Source organism: Euphorbia lathyris, chromosome 1, assembly GCF_963576675.1.
Source record: "Euphorbia lathyris chromosome 1, ddEupLath1.1, whole genome shotgun sequence".
NCBI classification, from domain to species: domain Eukaryota; kingdom Viridiplantae; phylum Streptophyta; class Magnoliopsida; order Malpighiales; family Euphorbiaceae; genus Euphorbia; species Euphorbia lathyris.
The window spans coordinates 940640-959489 of record NC_088910.1 but is presented as its reverse complement, the minus strand read 5'-3'; the positions used below and the strand labels follow the sequence as shown (position 1 = coordinate 959489).

General features: G+C 32.9%; 1 protein-coding gene across 2 annotated transcripts; it reads left to right on the top strand.

Annotated features, from left to right (window-relative positions):
- Positions 1-9626: 9626 nt before the first annotated feature.
- Positions 9627-17311, top strand: LOC136220012 (myb family transcription factor PHL6). Of its 2 annotated transcripts, XR_010684363.1 has the most exons (9): positions 9627-9904; positions 10755-11765; positions 11866-12067; positions 13082-13158; positions 13256-13295; positions 14424-14499; positions 14601-14670; positions 16369-17103; positions 17216-17311. XR_010684363.1 is itself a non-coding variant. In XM_066007668.1 (8 exons), exons 2-8 carry the CDS (start codon positions 11172-11174, stop codon positions 17044-17046), a joined length of 1737 nt encoding a protein of 578 aa, XP_065863740.1. In that variant the 5' UTR covers positions 9627-9904; positions 10755-11171; the 3' UTR covers positions 17047-17311. The 2 variants fall into 2 exon arrangements, 1 of the variants encoding a protein (XP_065863740.1); XM_066007668.1 differs by having other exon boundaries at positions 16369-17311.
- Positions 17312-18850: the final 1539 nt, after the last annotated feature.

Here is an 18850-nt window from a genome sequence, read left to right as displayed (position 1 = left end):
GTTTATGATTTAATTGTTTAGTAACAATCATTAAAGAATTAAATCGTGAATTGAATCAAATGGATTTAATGTTCATTATTAATTCCGTAAAACATTTTAATAGTTGTAGTATTTTTTTAATTGTAACATAAATTGAATAAGATTAATTCCTAATTAAGTGAATTTATTCTTGAATTAATTGAGAAAAAAAACATTCCAATAGTCTGTTTGTAAGAGTGATTTTTGGCTCATTCGAAACAAATACATAGTTCATCTAAAATTTTCTCTCTTTATTCCTAAAATAGGACTTTATGTCTCGTAGAAATGCATGAAATGCGCAATCAATGAAAATCAAATAGCGATGAATTCTTAATTCTAATAAAATGAACTCAATTACCATATTCCTTCATCAACCATATCTCTTTATCATGAGTTGAGTTGATCCATATTTTGCTGAAAAGGAAAGAGAAATACACTATCCATGCTCTGATATTCTTACATCTCCACATTTCAAATCCACATATGCTGGTAACTGTAGCTTCTCAAATGTCTTATTGCCTTCATAAAAAGCTATAGTTTCACAACAACCGTCCACAAGTTAATTGAATATTTCATTTAAGACTATTGCAAGGGAATTCCAAGGAAGGATAGCATGTAACGAATGCTAACCTATATGGTAATAGTCAAAAGCAATAGGGCATGTAATTCTTTTCTCCCTATTGGTTTTTTGAATGTTACCATATAGGTCAACATTTGTTACATGTTATCCTGTCTTGGAATACCCTTGCAGTAATCTTAAAGGAAGTATTCCATTGGCTTGTGGTACCAGCAACTGACGGTCATTGTGAAACTTTAGCTTTTGGTGAAGGGAAATAGATATTTGAAAAACTGCAGTTACCAGCATATATTGATTTGAAATACGAAGATGTAAGGCTATTGGAGCATAGATAGTGTCTTTGTCTTTCCTTTTTAGCAAAACAAGGATCAAATCATATAAGGAAATATGTTTGATGAAGGAATATGGTAGTTCGGTTCATTTGATTACAATTAAGAATTCATCGGTATAGGCCAATTTATTTTTTATTGATTAGGTTGATTTAGAAGTTTTGAATTTGAAATATTTGTTAAATTTGTAGATGAATTATTTATGGATGGTTTATTAAATTTATTTTTTGTTAAATTTGTAATATTTTTGTTTTATGTCTTGATGCTTAACAGATAAGGGTACACGCAGATACCCGCGACTTAAATGGGATGGGCATGAGATTCACGAAGTATACTTGTTAGGCTAATGATACGGGTACGAGTAATAAAAAAACAAACGGGTAAGAATTTGAGATTGACACTATTCGTGGGTACCCTACCCATTACCATCCCTAGGCCCTCGCAACATAAAACATATACTAATGGGAAAAAGGGTAAACTATAAAAAAAACATGTAGTTTTCGCCATTTACAAGCATGTTCCCGAAATATAAAATTGTACAAAAAAGGGTTTGTGGTAAATGTCATTACCAAATAAAGGATTTTTTCGGATTTTTAAGTTGCTTTCAAAAGAGATTACAAAAAAAAGTCTAAAATTACGAAAGATTTATTATTTAGTAACGACTTTTATCATAGACCGTTGTTTGTATAGTTTTGAACATCGAAGATCTGTTTGCAAATGGGAAAACCACAATTGTTTTTACTTTACCCTAACTAAAATGAAGTGGATATATGGTGTAAATAGATCTATAAATCTATATGAAAGCATAACTTTTTTAACCTTCTAACATGATGCGACATCAGCAATCGATGATGTAGCAAGCTAAAGATTTTTCACTATTTGTTTCACCACTCTTCCTTAAATTCATTCAGCATGTTTAGTTATTGCAAATGTTTGATGTGTCAAAAAAAACTTAAAAACCAATACATAAAAATTGAATGGCAGTTACTAATAAACATTAATTCTATCTAATTCAATTTATGATTTAATTCTTTAGTAACAATCATTAAAGAATTAAATCATGAATTGAATCAAGTGAATTTAATGTTCATTATTAATTCTGTAAAACGTTTTAATAGTTGTAGTGGTTTTTTTAATTGTAACATGAATTGAATAAGATTAATTCATAATTAAGTGAATTAATTCTTGAATTAATTAAGAAAAAAAGCATTCCAATAGTCTGTTTGTAAGAGTGATTTTTGGCTCATTCAAAACAAATAGATAGTTCATATGAAATTTTCTCTCTTTATTCCTAAAATACGACTTCATCCCTCGTAGAAATGCATAAAATGGGCAATCAATGAAAATCAAATGGCGGTGAATATTCTTAATTCTAATCAAATGAACCAATTACCATATTCCTTCATCAACCATATCTCCTTATCTTGAGTTGAGTTGATCCATATTTTGCTGAAAAGGAAAGACAAATACACTATCCATGCTCTAATATTCTTACATCTCCACATTTCAAATCCACATATGCTGGTAACTGTAGCTTCTCAAATGTCTTATTGCTTTCATCAAAAGCTACAATTTCACAACAACCATCAACAAGCCAATGGAATATTTCATTTAAAACTATTGCAAGGGAATTCCAAGGAAGGATAGCATGTAACGAATGCTGACCTATATGGTAAAAGTCAAAAGCAATAGGGCATGCGGTTTTTTTTCCCTATTGGTTTTTTGAATGTTACCATATAGATCAGCATTCGTTACATGTTATCCTGTCTTGGAATACCCTTGCAATAGTCATGAATGAAGTATTCCATTGGCTTGTGGTACCAGCAACTGATAGTCATTGTGAAACTTTAGCTTTTGGTGAAGGAAAATAGATATTTGAAAAACTGTAGTTACCAGCATATATTGATTTGAAATGCGTAGATGTAAGACCATTGGAGCATAGATACTGTCTTTGTCTTTCCCTTTTAGCAAAACATGGATCAAATCATATAAGGAAATATGTTTGATGAAGGAATATGGTAATTCGGTTCATTTGATTACAATTAAGAATTCACCGGTATGGGCCAATTTATTTTTATTGATTAGGTTGATTTAGAAGTTTTGAATTTGAAATATTTGTTAAATTTGTTGATGAATTATTTATGGATGGTTTATTAAATTTATCTTTTGTTAAATTTGTAATATTTTTGTTTTATGTCTTGATGCTTAACAGATAAGGATACTTGTGACTTAAATGGGACGGGTATGAGATTCACGAAGTATACTTGTTAGGGTAATGAGACGGGTACGAGTAATGAAAAAATAAACGGGTAAAAATTTGAGATTGACACTATTCATGGGCACCCTATCCATTACCATCCCTATGCCCTCAACATAAAACAGATACTAATGGGAAAAAGGTTAAACTATAACAAAATATGTAGTTTTCGAAATTTGCAAACATGTTCCCGAAATTTAAAATTGTACAAAAAAGGGTTTGTGGTAAATGTCATTACCAAATAAAGGATTTTTTTCAGATTTTTAAGTTGCTTTGAAAAGAGATTACAAAAAGAATCTAAAATTACGAAAGATTTATTATTTAGTAACGAGTTTTATCACAGACCGTTGTTTGTATAGTTTTGAACATTGAAGATCTGTTTGCAAATGGGAAAACCACAATTGTTTTTACTTTACCCTGACACTAGGTAGTTTTTGATTTGATAAAGTGATAGATCTATAAATATATATGAAAGCATAACTTTTTTAACCTTCTAATATGATGCGGCATCAACAATCGATGACATAGCAAGCTAAAGATTTTTCACTATCTGTTTCACTGCTCTTCCTTAAATTCATTCAGCATGTTTAGTTATTGCAAATGTTTGATGTGTAAAAAAAAACTTAAAAACCAATACATAAAAGTTGAATGGCGGTTACTAATTAACATTAATTCTATCTAATTCAATTTATGATTTAATTCTTTAGTAACAATCATTAAAGAATTAAATCATGAATTGAATCAAATGGATTTAATGTTCATTATTAATTTTGTAAAACGTTTTAATAGTTGTAGTGGTTTTTTTTATTGTAACATGAATTGAATAAGATTAATTCATAATTAAGTGAATTAATTCTTGAATTAATTAAGAAAAAAAACCATTCCAATAGTCTGTGTGTAAGAATGATTTCGGCTCATTCGAAAGAGAAAGATAGTTCATCTGAAATTTTTTCTCTTTGTTCCTAAAATACGAGTTCATCCCTCGTAGAAATGCATAAAATGGGCAATCAATGAAAATCAAATGTGATGAATATTCTTAATTCTAATCAAATGAACCAATTACCATATTTCTTCATCAACCATATATCCCCTTATCATGAGTTGAGTTGGTCCATATTTTGCTAAAAAGGAAAGACTAATACACTTTACATGCTCCAATATTCTTACATCTCCGCATTTCAAATCCACATATTCTGGTAACTGTAGCTTCTCAAATGTTCTATTGCCTTCATCAAAAGCTACAATTTCACAACAACCGTCAACAAGCCAATGGAATATTTCATTTAAAACTATTGCAAGGGAATTCCAATGAAGGGTAGCATGTAACGAATGCTGACCTATATGGTAACAGTCAAAAGCAATAGGGCATGTGGTTTCTTTCCCTATTGGATTTTTTAATGTTACCATATAGTTCAGCATTCGTTACATGTTATCATGTCTTGGAATACCCTTGCAATAGTCTTAAATGGGGTATTCCATTGACTTGTGGTACCAGCAACTGACTGTCATTGTGAAACTCTAGCTTTTGATGAAGGCAAAGAGATATTTGAAAAACTGCAGTTACCAGTATATGTTGATTTAAAATGCTGAGATGTAAAACTATTAGAGCATAGAGGGTGTCTTTGTCTTTCCTTTTTAGCAAAACATGGATCAAATCATGATAAGGAGATATATTTGATGAAGGAACATGGTAGTTAAGTTTATTTGATTACAATTAAGAATTCACCGGTAAGGGCCTCTAGGTGATACATTCTACCAACTCAATAAGTAATGGCATCGAGCTCAACATTCTGTTCGTGAGCTGCTCACAAGCTGTCCGCGAGCTTGTTCGCGAGGTTTGATCACGGGCAGCCTGTTAATTCAGTTTACGAACTTCGCTCTTGAACAACTCATTAATTATGTTCATTAGTTATATTGATATGAAATTTCTTTAAAATTACATAATTTTGAAACCTACAAATCTAAATTTTACATAAAACTACGTTGTTTTACATTTCCTCCTTCATAGAAATATTACTATTAAAATAATATCGAAGTAAACTTGCTTACGAGCGTGTTCATGAACATTATAATCGAGCTTGCTCATGAGCTTATTCATGAACCTATAATCAAGCATGCTTTCGAACTGAGCTTCACCGTGCTCAAGCTCAGCTAATTGTTTATTAATCGAGCTGAACACTGAGATTGATAAACAATTATAAAAGATTGATATAATATCATTGAAACTTGCATATAATGTCGTTGAAACTTGCAACCCTAATAACAAGTCAAGCATTATTATAAAAGATTGATATAATGTCGTTGAAATTTGCATGTAATAGTGTTTTCTATTCTTGAATAGGAATTTGATCTCATAAGATGTAGATATAAAGATATCTAAACAGTTATATGGATTCCAACATGAGATTTTAAATGGATAGATTTTTCTAATGTTACCGGTACATCTCATGGATAATAGTAGATATAAATAATCATCAGATTTAGATAATCATCGATGTTATCTTGAACTATAGATTGTAAGATTTGATATTTGAACAATTCTATTATGGATCAGTAATGGTCATCCTATTTAGATGATGTCATGTCATTCCAACTCATGATGTAGTATTATTTGAGTGAAAGGACACTGCTCATTCCGTACATAGTAGAATTTCTCTTGACATTTTATATTTTTAGATAAAGTATGAAGAATAAAGTTGTGTGGTGAAACTCTTAGCCTAGTGGTTGAGAGCTTACCTATAATTATGGAGGTCATGGGTTCGAATCATATCCGGGTCTGGTTGAGATTTTTCTTTCTTCTTTAATGTAAGGGTAATTAATTTATTACTCCCTATATTTTGACAAAACACACTGTTTTGTCCCTGTATTTTCAAAAACACATGGTAAGCTCCCTAATCTTTTTTTCAGTGAACTGTTTAGTCATTCCGTCTGTTTCTTAGATTTTTTACCGTTTATGACTTCGAAAATGACTAAATTACCTTTTACTATTTACCTTCAAACTTTAGAAGAGAAAATCCAATTTAGAAGAAGAAACTATTTGTATGGAGAATAAGAAAAAGAACAGACCCAATGCTTATGAATTTGAACGATTAAGAAGAAAAGCAAGAAGAAGAACACTCAAAGTTGATTTCAGATGCATTAGAGTTTAAAGGAAAGGAAAATAAAAGAAAAGAAGAAGGCAAATCCAAATTGACTAACAGAATCTTTATGAGAGTTTAACGGCAGGGACTAAACAGTTCGTCGAGAAAAACATTAGGGACTAAACAGTTCACCGAGAAAAACGTTAGGGACTTTATCGTGTGTTTTTGAAAATACAGGGACTAAACAATGTATTTTGTTAAAATATAGAAACTAATAAATTAATTACCCTTAATGTAAGTGTATTGTAGACAATTTTTTTTTTTTTTTAAAAATGAAGAATAAAGTTGCATCTACACTATTATTTTTTTCAATTTTTTGTTGTCGTGTGATATTGTAAAAGTATATTAAAAATGACCCTCTTTTACTCAAAAAAAAAATATTAAAAATGAATTGATTCCAAATAAATGTCTTTTAGTGCATCATCAAATTTAACAATGATTAAAAAATTGTCTTCTTGGTAATTCCCTTATCACCCTTGGATACTTTACTTTATCTCAAAATTAATTAGGAAAAGAACGAAGGCATTCGTATATGAGAGAATGTTTGGTTAGATATATTTACATTAGGGAATAGAAATAGAAATATGTATTAAGCGAATTAATTATTTTTGTTAATATTTTTTTTTTCTTTTATTAATGTTTGGTTGTATAATTTTAATATTGGAATGGAATCATATTTATCCCATCAGTAGTATTTACATAGACCCTGATGATTAAATGAATTATGGTCATTCACCGTTAGATCTAGGCTGACTAAAAAATATAGAATGGAGATTCAAAGCATCCTAAAGCTTATATTTCATCAGCCTAGATCTAACAGTGAATATAATTCATTTGGTTATTAAGGTCCATGTGAACACTACTATTCACCCTGTTATGGTAATCAATCATTCCCTATTCCTTCCTCTTTGATCAAATTTGATTCTCATTTCTTTAAGTAATTAATTTATTAGTCTCTATATTTTAACAAAACACATTGTTTAGTCCCTGTATTTTCAAAAACACATGGTAAGGTTCCTAACCTTTTTCTCAGTGAACTGTTTAGTCATTCCGTCTGTTTGTTAGATTTTTTACCGTTTATGAATTCGAAAATGACTAAATTACCCTTTATTATTTATCAGTCAAAAGTAATTCACACCTCTATGTCTTTCTCTCACAACTCGCGCTCACAAAAAATGGAGAAAGGATTGAATCCCTAACCCATAATCGAATCACGCATGCTCACTCTTCCTGTTTGAATTGAAGGTAGAAATCGACTCAAATCTCTCTCGCTGACTATTCCTGTTAGAATTGAAGGTGGAAATCCTCTTACTCTCAATGGTGAGTTTAATTTCCTCCATATTCTCAACTCATGTTTACTGTCAACTGTTTCAGTGATGACGAAAGATGTTTCTGCTAATCCAAATTGACTAACAGAATCTTCATAAAAGTCTAACGATAGGGACTAAACAGTTCACCGAGAAAAATATTAAGGACTAAACAGTTCACCGAGAAAAACGGTAGGGACTAAACAGTTCATCGAAAAAAAGATTAGGAACTTTACCGTGTGTTTTTGAAAATATAGAGACTAAACATTATGTTTTGTCAAAATATAGGGACTAATAAATTAATTACCGTAAATTTAATAACAAAAAAAGGAAAAAGAAAATCCACGATTTTGTTTTTTTGATGGAAAAATTATGAGTCCGCGTTTTCTATAACTACCCATACACTATAAAGATAAAATAGAAATAACTACCTACCATGTATATGTATATATAATACATAGGATATACATATATATTTCATAGATTATAATAGATTATATTTATAATATAATACATTGTTGTTAAAATAATTTCTATATATTATAATATACATATATTTTGTTCGACCGAAAAAAGGTAAATAATTTATTAGTCCTTTATTTTTTACTTAACACATTGTTTAGTCCTTTTATTTTGAAAAATACATTACAAGGTCCTTAGTTTTTGTTAATATTAACTCTTTAGTCTTTTTGTCTAGTTTTTTTAGACTTGTAATAGTTATATTTAACATAAACAGACAGATATGAAATAACAGAGTAACATGGTCATTTTATATTATGTTGTGGCTGTCATAAAAACTAAGATATGTTCGGTTAAAAGTCTAAAAAAATAGATAAAATGACCAAAGAGTTAATATTGGTAAAAGATATGGATCTTAAATATGTTTTTTTAAAATAGAGAGACCAAACAGTATGTTAAGTAAAAAAACACGAAACTAATAAATTATTTATCCATAAACAACCCAGGAATAATTGAAGGATGACACAAGCAAAACTTTAATAGAATAGAATAGAATCTTTATTTTTTAAATTTTTCATTTCTGTTGGGGATCAGACAAACACATGGTAACTTACACCTATAGCCTCTAAAACTTTATTTCTTTTCACAGTAATTCCACTAAATTTTAAAATATAACATAAAAACATTTAATTTTATATTTTTAACATTAAGCCACTACAATTTAATTCACAAGTCAAAATCAAAATTCCCGGAGCTTTCTCTCTTTAAATATTTATTTGCTCTTTTCAAACTAAACAATATTTAAATGATCTCAAAATGAAATTTTTAGAATTTTTAGAATTAAAATTGTTTAGAATATTATTAATTTTTAGAATTTTTTTTATTTTGATTGAACTTTAGTAGCCATAATCAAAGTTGTAAAAGACATCAGTCATTAGTCGGAGGAACATGACATTCTAGAATTGATCGAGGATTTGTCAGGAGTTAATCGGAATATATTTTTTTTATTTGTTAATCAGTCTTGCTTTGTTAGACAGCTTTGAGTGCACTTTCTTCCAGGCTTGCTTCATGGAATGGATAGCATATACCGGAGATCCGAACTCACACTCGGAATCCCTTCTCAACCATCGCCCAATTTCCAGAATAAATTGTTATATAAATTCAATAAAAATATACATTCTATTATCTAAAAATAATATAAAATGTTGTATATCTTTAAAAATGTGTAACATCAATATTTTCTCAATCGTCTTTTATGCAGCGTCGAAGCGGCATAGACAAAACCCAGACGGTTAAAAATCGTCTAGTAGTAAACAAAACTTGTAGAGGGACTACTTAGAGAAAATCGGGACGGATTATCGATTTCGAACGCCTAGACAGTCCAAGTGATCTTGTTTTTAAACACTGACCAAACCGAGTGATTTTTATATTAGTTTTAAAGTTTAGTAGTTATAACATAAAAATTTTAAAGTTAAGGGGCCATAGGTGTAATTTACAATCAACCTTCTAATGAAATGGAGAGTAAATTGCAGTCTTTCATGTTCAGCTCGAGTCAGACAAATATGGTGACTCAGTAATCGTCATCCTTCCATCTTCCGCCCGCAGCCATATCCCAAACGCCACCTGCGATTCGACTTCGAATCTTTGCTCAACGCCTCCAATTGGACAAGAGAGAGACATTTTGGATTCCGTTTTCAATTTTTATTTGACTGCACACAACAAGTGTTAGATTCAGAGTAACCATTGTTCTTTTTCTCTTATCTAAATATCATCTCCTTCTCCGTAGCAACATCTGCGACCTCATCTTATACCTCCAGGTTAGTTTCCTTCTATTTTCTAGATATCACTGTGTTTGTCTCCTGTTTGATTTCCGCTCATTTACTGGATTTTATTTACTGATTTGATTCTCCGATTTACTATGAGCGACTTGGTTTGGGATGGAAAATGAGCTGCAATAAATCACTTAACTAGATTTTAATTTGATTCCTAGGAATCAAAATTGATTGAACGAGGATTTTGATTTAGTTTTAGCTAATTAAACATCAGTAATTGGAATATTGCATTCCCGTTCCGATTTGATAGTGTATTTTTACCTAAGCAAACACACCGTTGTTTGAAGATTTTACAGAGCTGTGGTGATGGAAGTAGGGAGAAGTAACAGTAAACTATTTGACCCTTCGAGGCAGTGCTAGAAATGAGCAGAGCCGCTGATGATCTGCTCGGCTTTACAACTAGCCTAGCTTGAAACTCGGTTCGAAAGTAGGCGTGGTTATAGGTTCATGAACAATGGCTATTATAATGTTCATGAGCAATAGCTCTACCATGTTCGGTTCGATTTATAACGAGGCTAACTTGAGCACGATGAAACTCGGCTTGAAAGGAGGCTTGATTATAGGTTTATGAACAAGCTACATAGTTTGAAGATTTCAAAACTACGTAGTTTTGTATTAAATAAATTTTAAAATAAACATAATTAATGAGTTGTTCGCGAGCGAAGTTCATGAACAGAATTAACGAACAAGATGTTGAGCTCGAGTTCGTAAATTTTCTAATGAACCGAACATGAGCATGCCAAAGCTCAGCTCGGCTCGGGTCGATTACAGCCCTACCTCAGGGTGTGCATGTTCGCTCTCATCCATCTTTAAGAACTGGTTGTTTGGTTTGCAGGTTTGTTGCTGGAGAAGATCATTTACTGGTAATAGTTGGTTGATGGATTGTTCTTTTGTTAGCAACATGAGCTAACATCAAAACTTCATACCTAATTGTTGAAATAGGTTTTTGTTACAGAAATGTAACCCCTAAATGCTCACACAGAAGAAAGATAGGCTTAAATTCCAGACTCCAGACTAATTAAATAGAGCTCTATCATTTATTTCGTTACAAGTTTGTACAAAGTCACATGTATATAGTTGCACGGACACTTCTCGTTAGTAGCGTTTCCGTATTTCATGTCAGTGCCAGTGTTTGTTTTGTGTCCGTGTCTGTTTCAGTTTGAAGGCTGTTTTATGAAGGTTTTGTTTTAGAAATAAGTTTCCCGTGTCCATATCTGTTTCAGTGTCCTTGTCCGTGCAACATAGTAACACTATGAATAACCATTGTGTTGTAGCTGTAACAAAAAACGACTCTACTAAAGGAATCACACAGACTTGTTTCAATTCCCATTCCCCAGTTCATGATTTTTTAAGCATCAAGTCATGTCAAAGTTCTTTTACAAGTGATTTTTCATCTCCGTGTCCATCCCCCGTCTTACTGACAGATTATCTTAGTTCTCCTGGTTCTCAAAATCAAAATTCAAAGACCATATGTCAACGTTCTTCTGTGTTCTGCACTAGCTTATACTTATCATCTTCATCCAGTTCCAAAACTAATGGACACCTTAGAAATCTTCCATTTCTTCCACATCCTCCGACATACACCCGGTCCATTTCTGATGCTGGTTCTCCAAAACCTCTCCCTCTTTTTAATGAAAATACTAGCAATTCATATGTTGATGAGGAGAATTCAGATGCTATCATGAAAGATTTCTTTAATTTGGCTGGAGATACTTCCGAGGGTACGTTTCATAGTACTACATGTTCAACTGATAATTTAGCACTTGATGATCAGTTGGATCTACAGTTTTTATCTGATGAACTTGATATAGCTATTACAGACAATGGAGAAAACCCCGGGGTGGACGTAAGTGTCACAAAGCTATCATTCTTCGTGTTTCTTACTGCGATTTCATTTTTAACTTCTATTGATTGGTCATTTTCTTTGAATCCTGATGGTTTTTCAGGAAATATATGAGACAGTTGAAGCAACAAATGGAGATGTAGAGTTATTCGATCGGAAATTCGAGCCGAATACACCTTCTGTTGATGCTCATTCTAGTCATCCTTCTGTTGGTTCAGCTTCAGTCCACAAACCAAGAATGAGATGGACGCCTGAGCTTCATGAATGTTTTATAGTTGCTGTTAAGAAACTTGGTGGAGCTGAAAGTATGTTATCTTCTTATTCTACCTAATGAGTGTGGTTCTATTTTAGAGTTTATTCATAAACTTAATCCATTGTATCTATTATGGCCACTTGTACGGCTGTAGCCGAGCTTTGGGTTGCTCATGCTTGGCTCATCAGAAAATTGATGAGCTCGAGCTCAACATCCTTTGGGAGCTGATTGCGAACTTGTTCATGAGCTTTGTACGTGAACAACTCGTTAATTCTGTTCATGAACTTCGCTCGCGAACAACTCATTTATTATACTCATTTGACTTTAACACAAAACTAGGGTAAATTACACCCATGGCCACTAAACTTCAATAGACGTCTCAAAATGGCCGGATCAAAAAAGTAATTTTTTTTAAGAATTGAAGATATTCTAAGCAACTTTAATTCTTCATAATTTTCGTTTTGAGGTCATTTAGGTCTTGTTTGGTTAAGAGAGAGAAAGCTCCAGAAATTGTGCTCTTGGAAAATAAAAAATGTGGTTTATAAAGCAACTTTATTTCTTGAACATTTCCATTTTGATGTTGTTAACGGTCATTTTGAGGCGTTAGTTAAAGTTTAGTGTCCATAATGTTAAAAAGTGTAAAATTGAGTGGCTTTTATGTTACGTTTTTGAAGTTTAATGGTCATACCATGAAAATGAGCAAAGTTCAATGGCCATGGGTGTAATTTACCTACAAAACTACATACATTGGTTTACATTTTCCCTTTTTTGGAAATACTATTATTAAAAAAGATAATCGAAACCAAGTTTGCTCAGGAGCATGTTCATGAACATTATAATCGAGCTTGTTCATGAACCAATAACCGAGCTTACTCGCGAGCTTTCGAGCCGAGTTTTCCAACTGCTCAAACACTGTCGAGCTTTTGTCAAGCCGAACGCCGGCGCAGCTCATTTACAGCTCTAACCACTTGTACATTCTTAAGTTAGGGGTGTTTTGTTGCCTATTATGTTTGCTTTATTTTCCATTTGTCATATAAGATCCTTGCTTTTCTTTTTCAAAATTTAGAGGCTACTCCAAAGGGTGTATTAAAGCTAATGAAGGTTGAAGGTTTGACCATTTATCATGTCAAAAGCCATTTGCAGGTGCCTTGCTCAATGTCAATATCCTTGACTTGCATATGCATGATCATTTATATTGGAAGATATAAACTTTGTTCTGTTTGTCTTGTTTTTTGCTCAGAAATATCGAATCGCCAGGTATTTGCCGGAGAAAAAGGAAGGTAACTAACTAATTCGTAACCGAAAGTGATAATAATTGATTCGCATTGCCATTGATTACTTTTTCGAGCTATATATGTTTTAGGTTGTGTACTGCATAAAATGGTTATGTTATGCTCTGCAATTTGTTCATGCAATATCTTACTGCATAAGTGAGAATGGCTTAAACAAGGGTTCCCGGTGTCAAGCTATTACGAAATGTGCTTAAGTTCGGGTTATTGCTTCCGAAATCCTTCTGAGTTGCATTAGTTCGGGTTAAAACACCAATTGCCAATTGCCGTTTGGTTCATGGACATTTTTTTATCTATTTCGGGATATGTTCTACCTGTTACTTCTTTTTTTGTTTATTTTCGGGATAAGGGTCAAATTTGACTCTAACGTGTTTATGAAAGTGCAGATTTGGCCTAAGTTAACGTACCGAATGGTGAATAATAATGTTTCAACGGTACCGAAGTTTTAAAAAGGCTGTTTGAACATGTTTGTCAATAAATTAAATCAATTTAGTACATTTTTGGTTGGTTATTTGTAACACACTAAACATTTTAGACACTTTTATAAAAAAGAAAAAAGAAAATTGTGATTAACTTGTATGCAACAGACTTGGGGGCCGTTTGGTTTACCTATTGTTTGCGATTGCTGCTGTTTGTTGTTGTAAAAAGCTACTTTTCCAAAAAGCAGTTTTGTAAAACGTTACTTTTCAGCTATAAAATGCAATCAGGAGGTGTCTAACCAAACACCTAAAACTCTCAATTTAAAGTGAAAAGTCCAACAGGAGGAGAAAACTAGGTAATCAAACACCTCCTTAGTTGTTAGCATTTTAACAACTTTTTTTGTAATGTGTTAGTAACACACTAAATATCTTAGATATAATTGATGTTTAGAATGTGGAATGTGACGGTTAAATAATAGTCATACCAGTTTTTTCAAATTTTCGATAAGGTAAAGCTAAAATTGATGTTGTTTGGAAACATTAGGGTTAAATTTATACTATTTCCTACATTAAAACGAAATCTACACTTCTAAAAAAACGTTAGGATCAAATTTGACTGCTTTCGTTTTTGTTTCAACTCCCAGAATTAATTGGTCGTCCATTTTGTAGATACGACTTTGTTTTTCCTTTTGTCCTACAGAGAAGAAGCCTTCAAGCTCCGAAGAAAAAAAAGCAGTCTCCAGTAGCGTTGCCATCGATGAAAGATCAAGAAACGGGTAAATATTATATGCATACTTGTTATTTACTTCCTTTTGAAATTTCTCTTTTATTTACTAAATAGTATGTGTTCTTTTCTTTCCATTTTTTTTAATCTCAGGATAAGTCAAATTTCCGAGGCTTTACTGATGCAAATGGAAGTGCAGAAACAGCTGCACGAACAACTTGAGGTATATTAATGAAATATAAATCAAAGGAGTGATAGTGGTTCATGTCCTAGGAAGCACCAACACTTCTAGGAGATTAATTTACGAGTGTCAAACACTCCAATACTCGGAGGACATTCCAGGACACACACTCGACACTCCAAATTAAGTGTCCTCTCCACCGCTGTTAGAATCTTACGATTCAATTTGATTCGATTCAGCTCAATTTCGAGCCGAATCTATATAGTGAATCTAAATTATAACATAATATTACGATTTTATTTGATTCAGCTTTATTTCGAGTCAGATTTTCATCATCGTTCGTCAAAAACTTCAACAACACTAACTACTAAACTCACTCTGCTCTAGTCCGATTGTTATTTATCAAGTTATTAAATAGAGTCTGATTTGTGAATTAGTTTTATTAGGATTGCATTTGCATTAAATTTGAATTTTAAGTATTTGGTTGATATAATTTGGGTTTTTGACATTAAAATTGCATTTCTAAGCTAATATTTGATAATATTTTGAGTTCAACATGGTAAAAATTTTATTTTTTTATAATATAATGAATTTGAACTGGATCTTATGATTCAATTTACGAGTCATGATTCACAAAATGAAAATTTCGATTCACCAGTTGAATCTCGATTTGACTACTATGGTCCTCTCTCTCTTTTTATAATATGGGGGCACTTTAGAGACACTACAAGGGCACTTAGGGGACACGACTTGTGAGTTTATTGTGTAGAATATAGGGGGTTTTAATAATTTTACAAAAAAGAAGGGTTGATATATATAAAAAAGTAAAATAAAACCCTAATAGAAAAAGAAATCAAAATCTATTGAAAAGAATAGAGCAGTCGCTCCTTTTTTGGTAGTTTAAATTGTTTGAAGTATTAAATGTTTTTTTTTATGAATTAATGACTTATTATGGATGTTATTTATGGTTTGGGGTAAATAATTTATTAGTTCCCACATTTTTACATAACACATTGTTTATTCGCCTATTTTGGAAAACACATTATAAGGTCTTATTTTTTTTTGTTAATCCTTTGGTCCTTTTGTCTGTTTCTTAGATTTTTAACGAAACATATCTTAGCGTTTAGGACAAACGAAGTGCGATACAAAATGGCCGTGTTACTTTGTTATTTTCTGTCTGTCTGTTTATGTCGAATATAACGGTTAAAACTCTAAAAAAAATAGACAGCATGACCAAAATATTAACAGTGATATGTTTTTCAAAATTGGGACTGAACCGTATATTAAGTAAAAAGGAGAGGACTAATAAATTATTTACCCTATAAAAAAAGTAAAATAAAATCCTAAAAAATCAAAATCTATTGAACAAAATATAGCAGACGCCCCTTTTTTTTTGGTAGTTTAAATAGTTTGAAATATTAAATGTTTTTTTTACTACTTCTAGATAGTAGTGTTTCGTGTACATGTCCATTTTCGTTTGTAGACTATTTTATTATGTTTTAAAAATAATGTTTACCGTGTTTGTGTCTGTGCAACATAGCTTATTGTGGATGTTATTTATTGTTTATAATGACTTTTATATTTATATATATAAATTTGGTGCATCCCGTGTTTCATATTTTTTTAAAATGTTGTTTGCCGCATTCATACCCGCACGCGTACTCCTACAAGTACCCGTGTCGGTGCTTCCTAGTTCGTGTCCTGTTGGTTTTTGAAAAAATATATATTTCCTTGAAATAGGTACAAAAGACTCTTCAGCTAAGGATAGAGGAACATGCAAGGTATTTGCAGAAGATCTTGGAGGAGCAGCAGAAAGCAGGCAATGCTGTGCTTTTCCCGAAAAGCTCGTCATCTCTGACTGGTCCGTCTCACGATTCAGAGCTGCCGATGATGTTGCCTTCTGTAGCAGCTGGAACCGCGCATTCCCCGTCAAATGAGTGCAAAACCAACTCTTCATTGTCTGAGCAGAAAGCAGCCAATGCTATGGTTTCGCCGAAAAGCTCGTCTCACGATTCAGAGCTGCCGATGATGTTGCCTTCTGTAGCAGTTGGAACCGCACATTCCCCGGCAACTGAGTGCAAAACCAACTCTTCATTATCTGAGCAGAAAGCAGGCAATGCTATGGTTTCGCTGAAAAGCTCGTCATCTCTGACTGGTCTGTCTCAAGATTCAGAGCTGCCGATGATGTTGCCTTCCGTTGCAGTTGGAACCGCACATTCCCCGGCAACTGTGTGCAAAACCAACTCTTCATTGTCTGAGCAGAAAGCAGACAATGCTATGGTTTCGCTGAAAAGCTCGTCATCTCTGACTGGTCCGTCTCACAATTCAGAGACGCCGATGATGTTGCCTTCTGTAGCAGTTGGAACCGCGCATTCCCCGGAAACCGAGTGCAAAACCAACTCTTCAGAAAGCAACTGATGGCAAAGATATAAGTAAACCAGAATCAACAAACACCAAGATGGAGCTGAAAGAGATGTAAGTTCAGTCATTGTATAAATATGTCCAACATTTCTATGTAATAGTTTTCTTAGACATGTAAAGTAGTAGCAATTTCATTGAGATTTGTTGTTTTTTTTCTTAATGTTAGGGCTGTAAACGAGCCGAGCTGCTCATGTTAGATCGTGTTCGGCTCAATTTATAAACAAGTCGAGTTTGAATATGATTTTGAAGCTTGATTCGTAAACCAGTCAAGCTTGAGCATGGTGAAATTCGGCTCGAAAGATCACGAGCAGGCTTGATCATAGTTTTGAAACAAACTCGATTATAATGTTTATGAATAGGTTCGTGAGTACGCTCAGTTTGATTTTTTCTAATAATAGTATTTCTATGAAGGGGAATGTAAAATTAAATAGTTGCGTTAGAGAAATTTTAAATGAATGACCCTATTTTTTACTTCGATTTTGCATTTTAAATAGAATTAATGAGCTGTTCGCAAGCCTTGATTTTGACATAATTAATGAGCTATTCGCGAGCAAAGTTCATGAACAGAATTAACTGAACTGCTCTCAAATGAATAAATGAGATGCTCGTGAATAAATAAATGAGCTGATCTTTTTTAATGAACCGAGCTCGAACTCGTCCAATTTTGACCGAGCCCAATATGAGCAGGCTAAAGCTCGACTCTTGAGCTAAGAATAGAGGAACATGCAAGGTATTTGCAAAAGAGCAGCAGCAGAAAGCAGGCAATGCTATGTTTTCGCGGAAAGGCTCATCATCTCTGACTGGCTCGTCTCACGATTCAGAGCTGCCGATGATGTTGCCTTCCGTAGCAGTTGGAACCCCGCATTCCCCGGCAACAGTGTGCAAAACCAACTCTTCATTGTCTGAGCAGAAAGCAGCAATGCTATGGTTTCGCCGAAAAGCTCGTCTCACGATTCAGAGCTGCCGATGTGTTGCCTTCTGTAGCAGTTGGAACCGCGCATTCCTCGGGAACCGAGTGCAAAACCAACTCTTCATTATCTGAGCAGAAAGCAGGCAATGCTATGCTTTCGCCGAAAAGCTCGTCATATCTGACTGGTCCGTCTCACGATTCAGCCGATGATGTTGCCTTCTGTAGCAGTTGGAACCGCGCATTCCCCGGGAACCAAGTGCAAAACCAACTCTTCATTATCTGAGCAGAAAGCAACTGATGGCAAAGACATTCATAAACCAGAATCATCTTAGCTATGTATAAATATGTTCAACATTTCTATGTAATAGTTTTCTTAGACTTGTAAAGTAGTAGCAATTTCATTGAGATTTGTTGTTTTTTAATTAATTGTAGGATTGTAAACGAGCCGAGCTCTTCATGTTAAGTCGTGTTTGGTTCAATTTATAAACAAGTCGAGTTTGAATATGATTTTGAGGTCCGATTCGTAAAAAGTCAAGCTTGAGCACGGTGAAATTCGGTTCGAAAATTCGCGAGCAGGCTTGGTCATAGGTTCGGAATAAACTCGATTATAATGTTTATGAACAAGCTTGTGAGTACGCTCAGTTTGATTTTTTTTTATTTTAATAATAGCATCTTTATGAAGGGCGGAATGTAAAATTAAATAGTGTTGTGTTAATAAAAATTTCAAATAAGAGTGAAACCCTATCTCACTTTAATTTTGGTTTAAAGCATTATTTGGTCCATGACCTATCCAAAATTGTGTCATTTGGCCCCTGACCTATTATTTGATCACATTTGGCCATTGACCTATTTCATTTGGTGAAATTTCATCCAATTTGTATGAATACTTAG

What these genes read in the sequence shown, in the direction of transcription:
- LOC136220012 (XM_066007668.1), top strand. Translation starts at nt 11,172, where the DNA reads ATGAATAACCATTGTGTTGTAGCTGTAACAAAAAACGACTCTACTAAA. An exon ending in GAAACTTGGTGGAGCTGAAA is followed by an intron (nt 12,068 to 13,081) that starts GTATGTTATCTT and finishes TTCAAAATTTAG; the next exon opens with AGGCTACTCCAAAGGGTGTA. An exon ending in ATGTCAAAAGCCATTTGCAG is followed by an intron (nt 13,159 to 13,255) that starts GTGCCTTGCTCA and finishes TTTTTTGCTCAG; the next exon opens with AAATATCGAATCGCCAGGTA.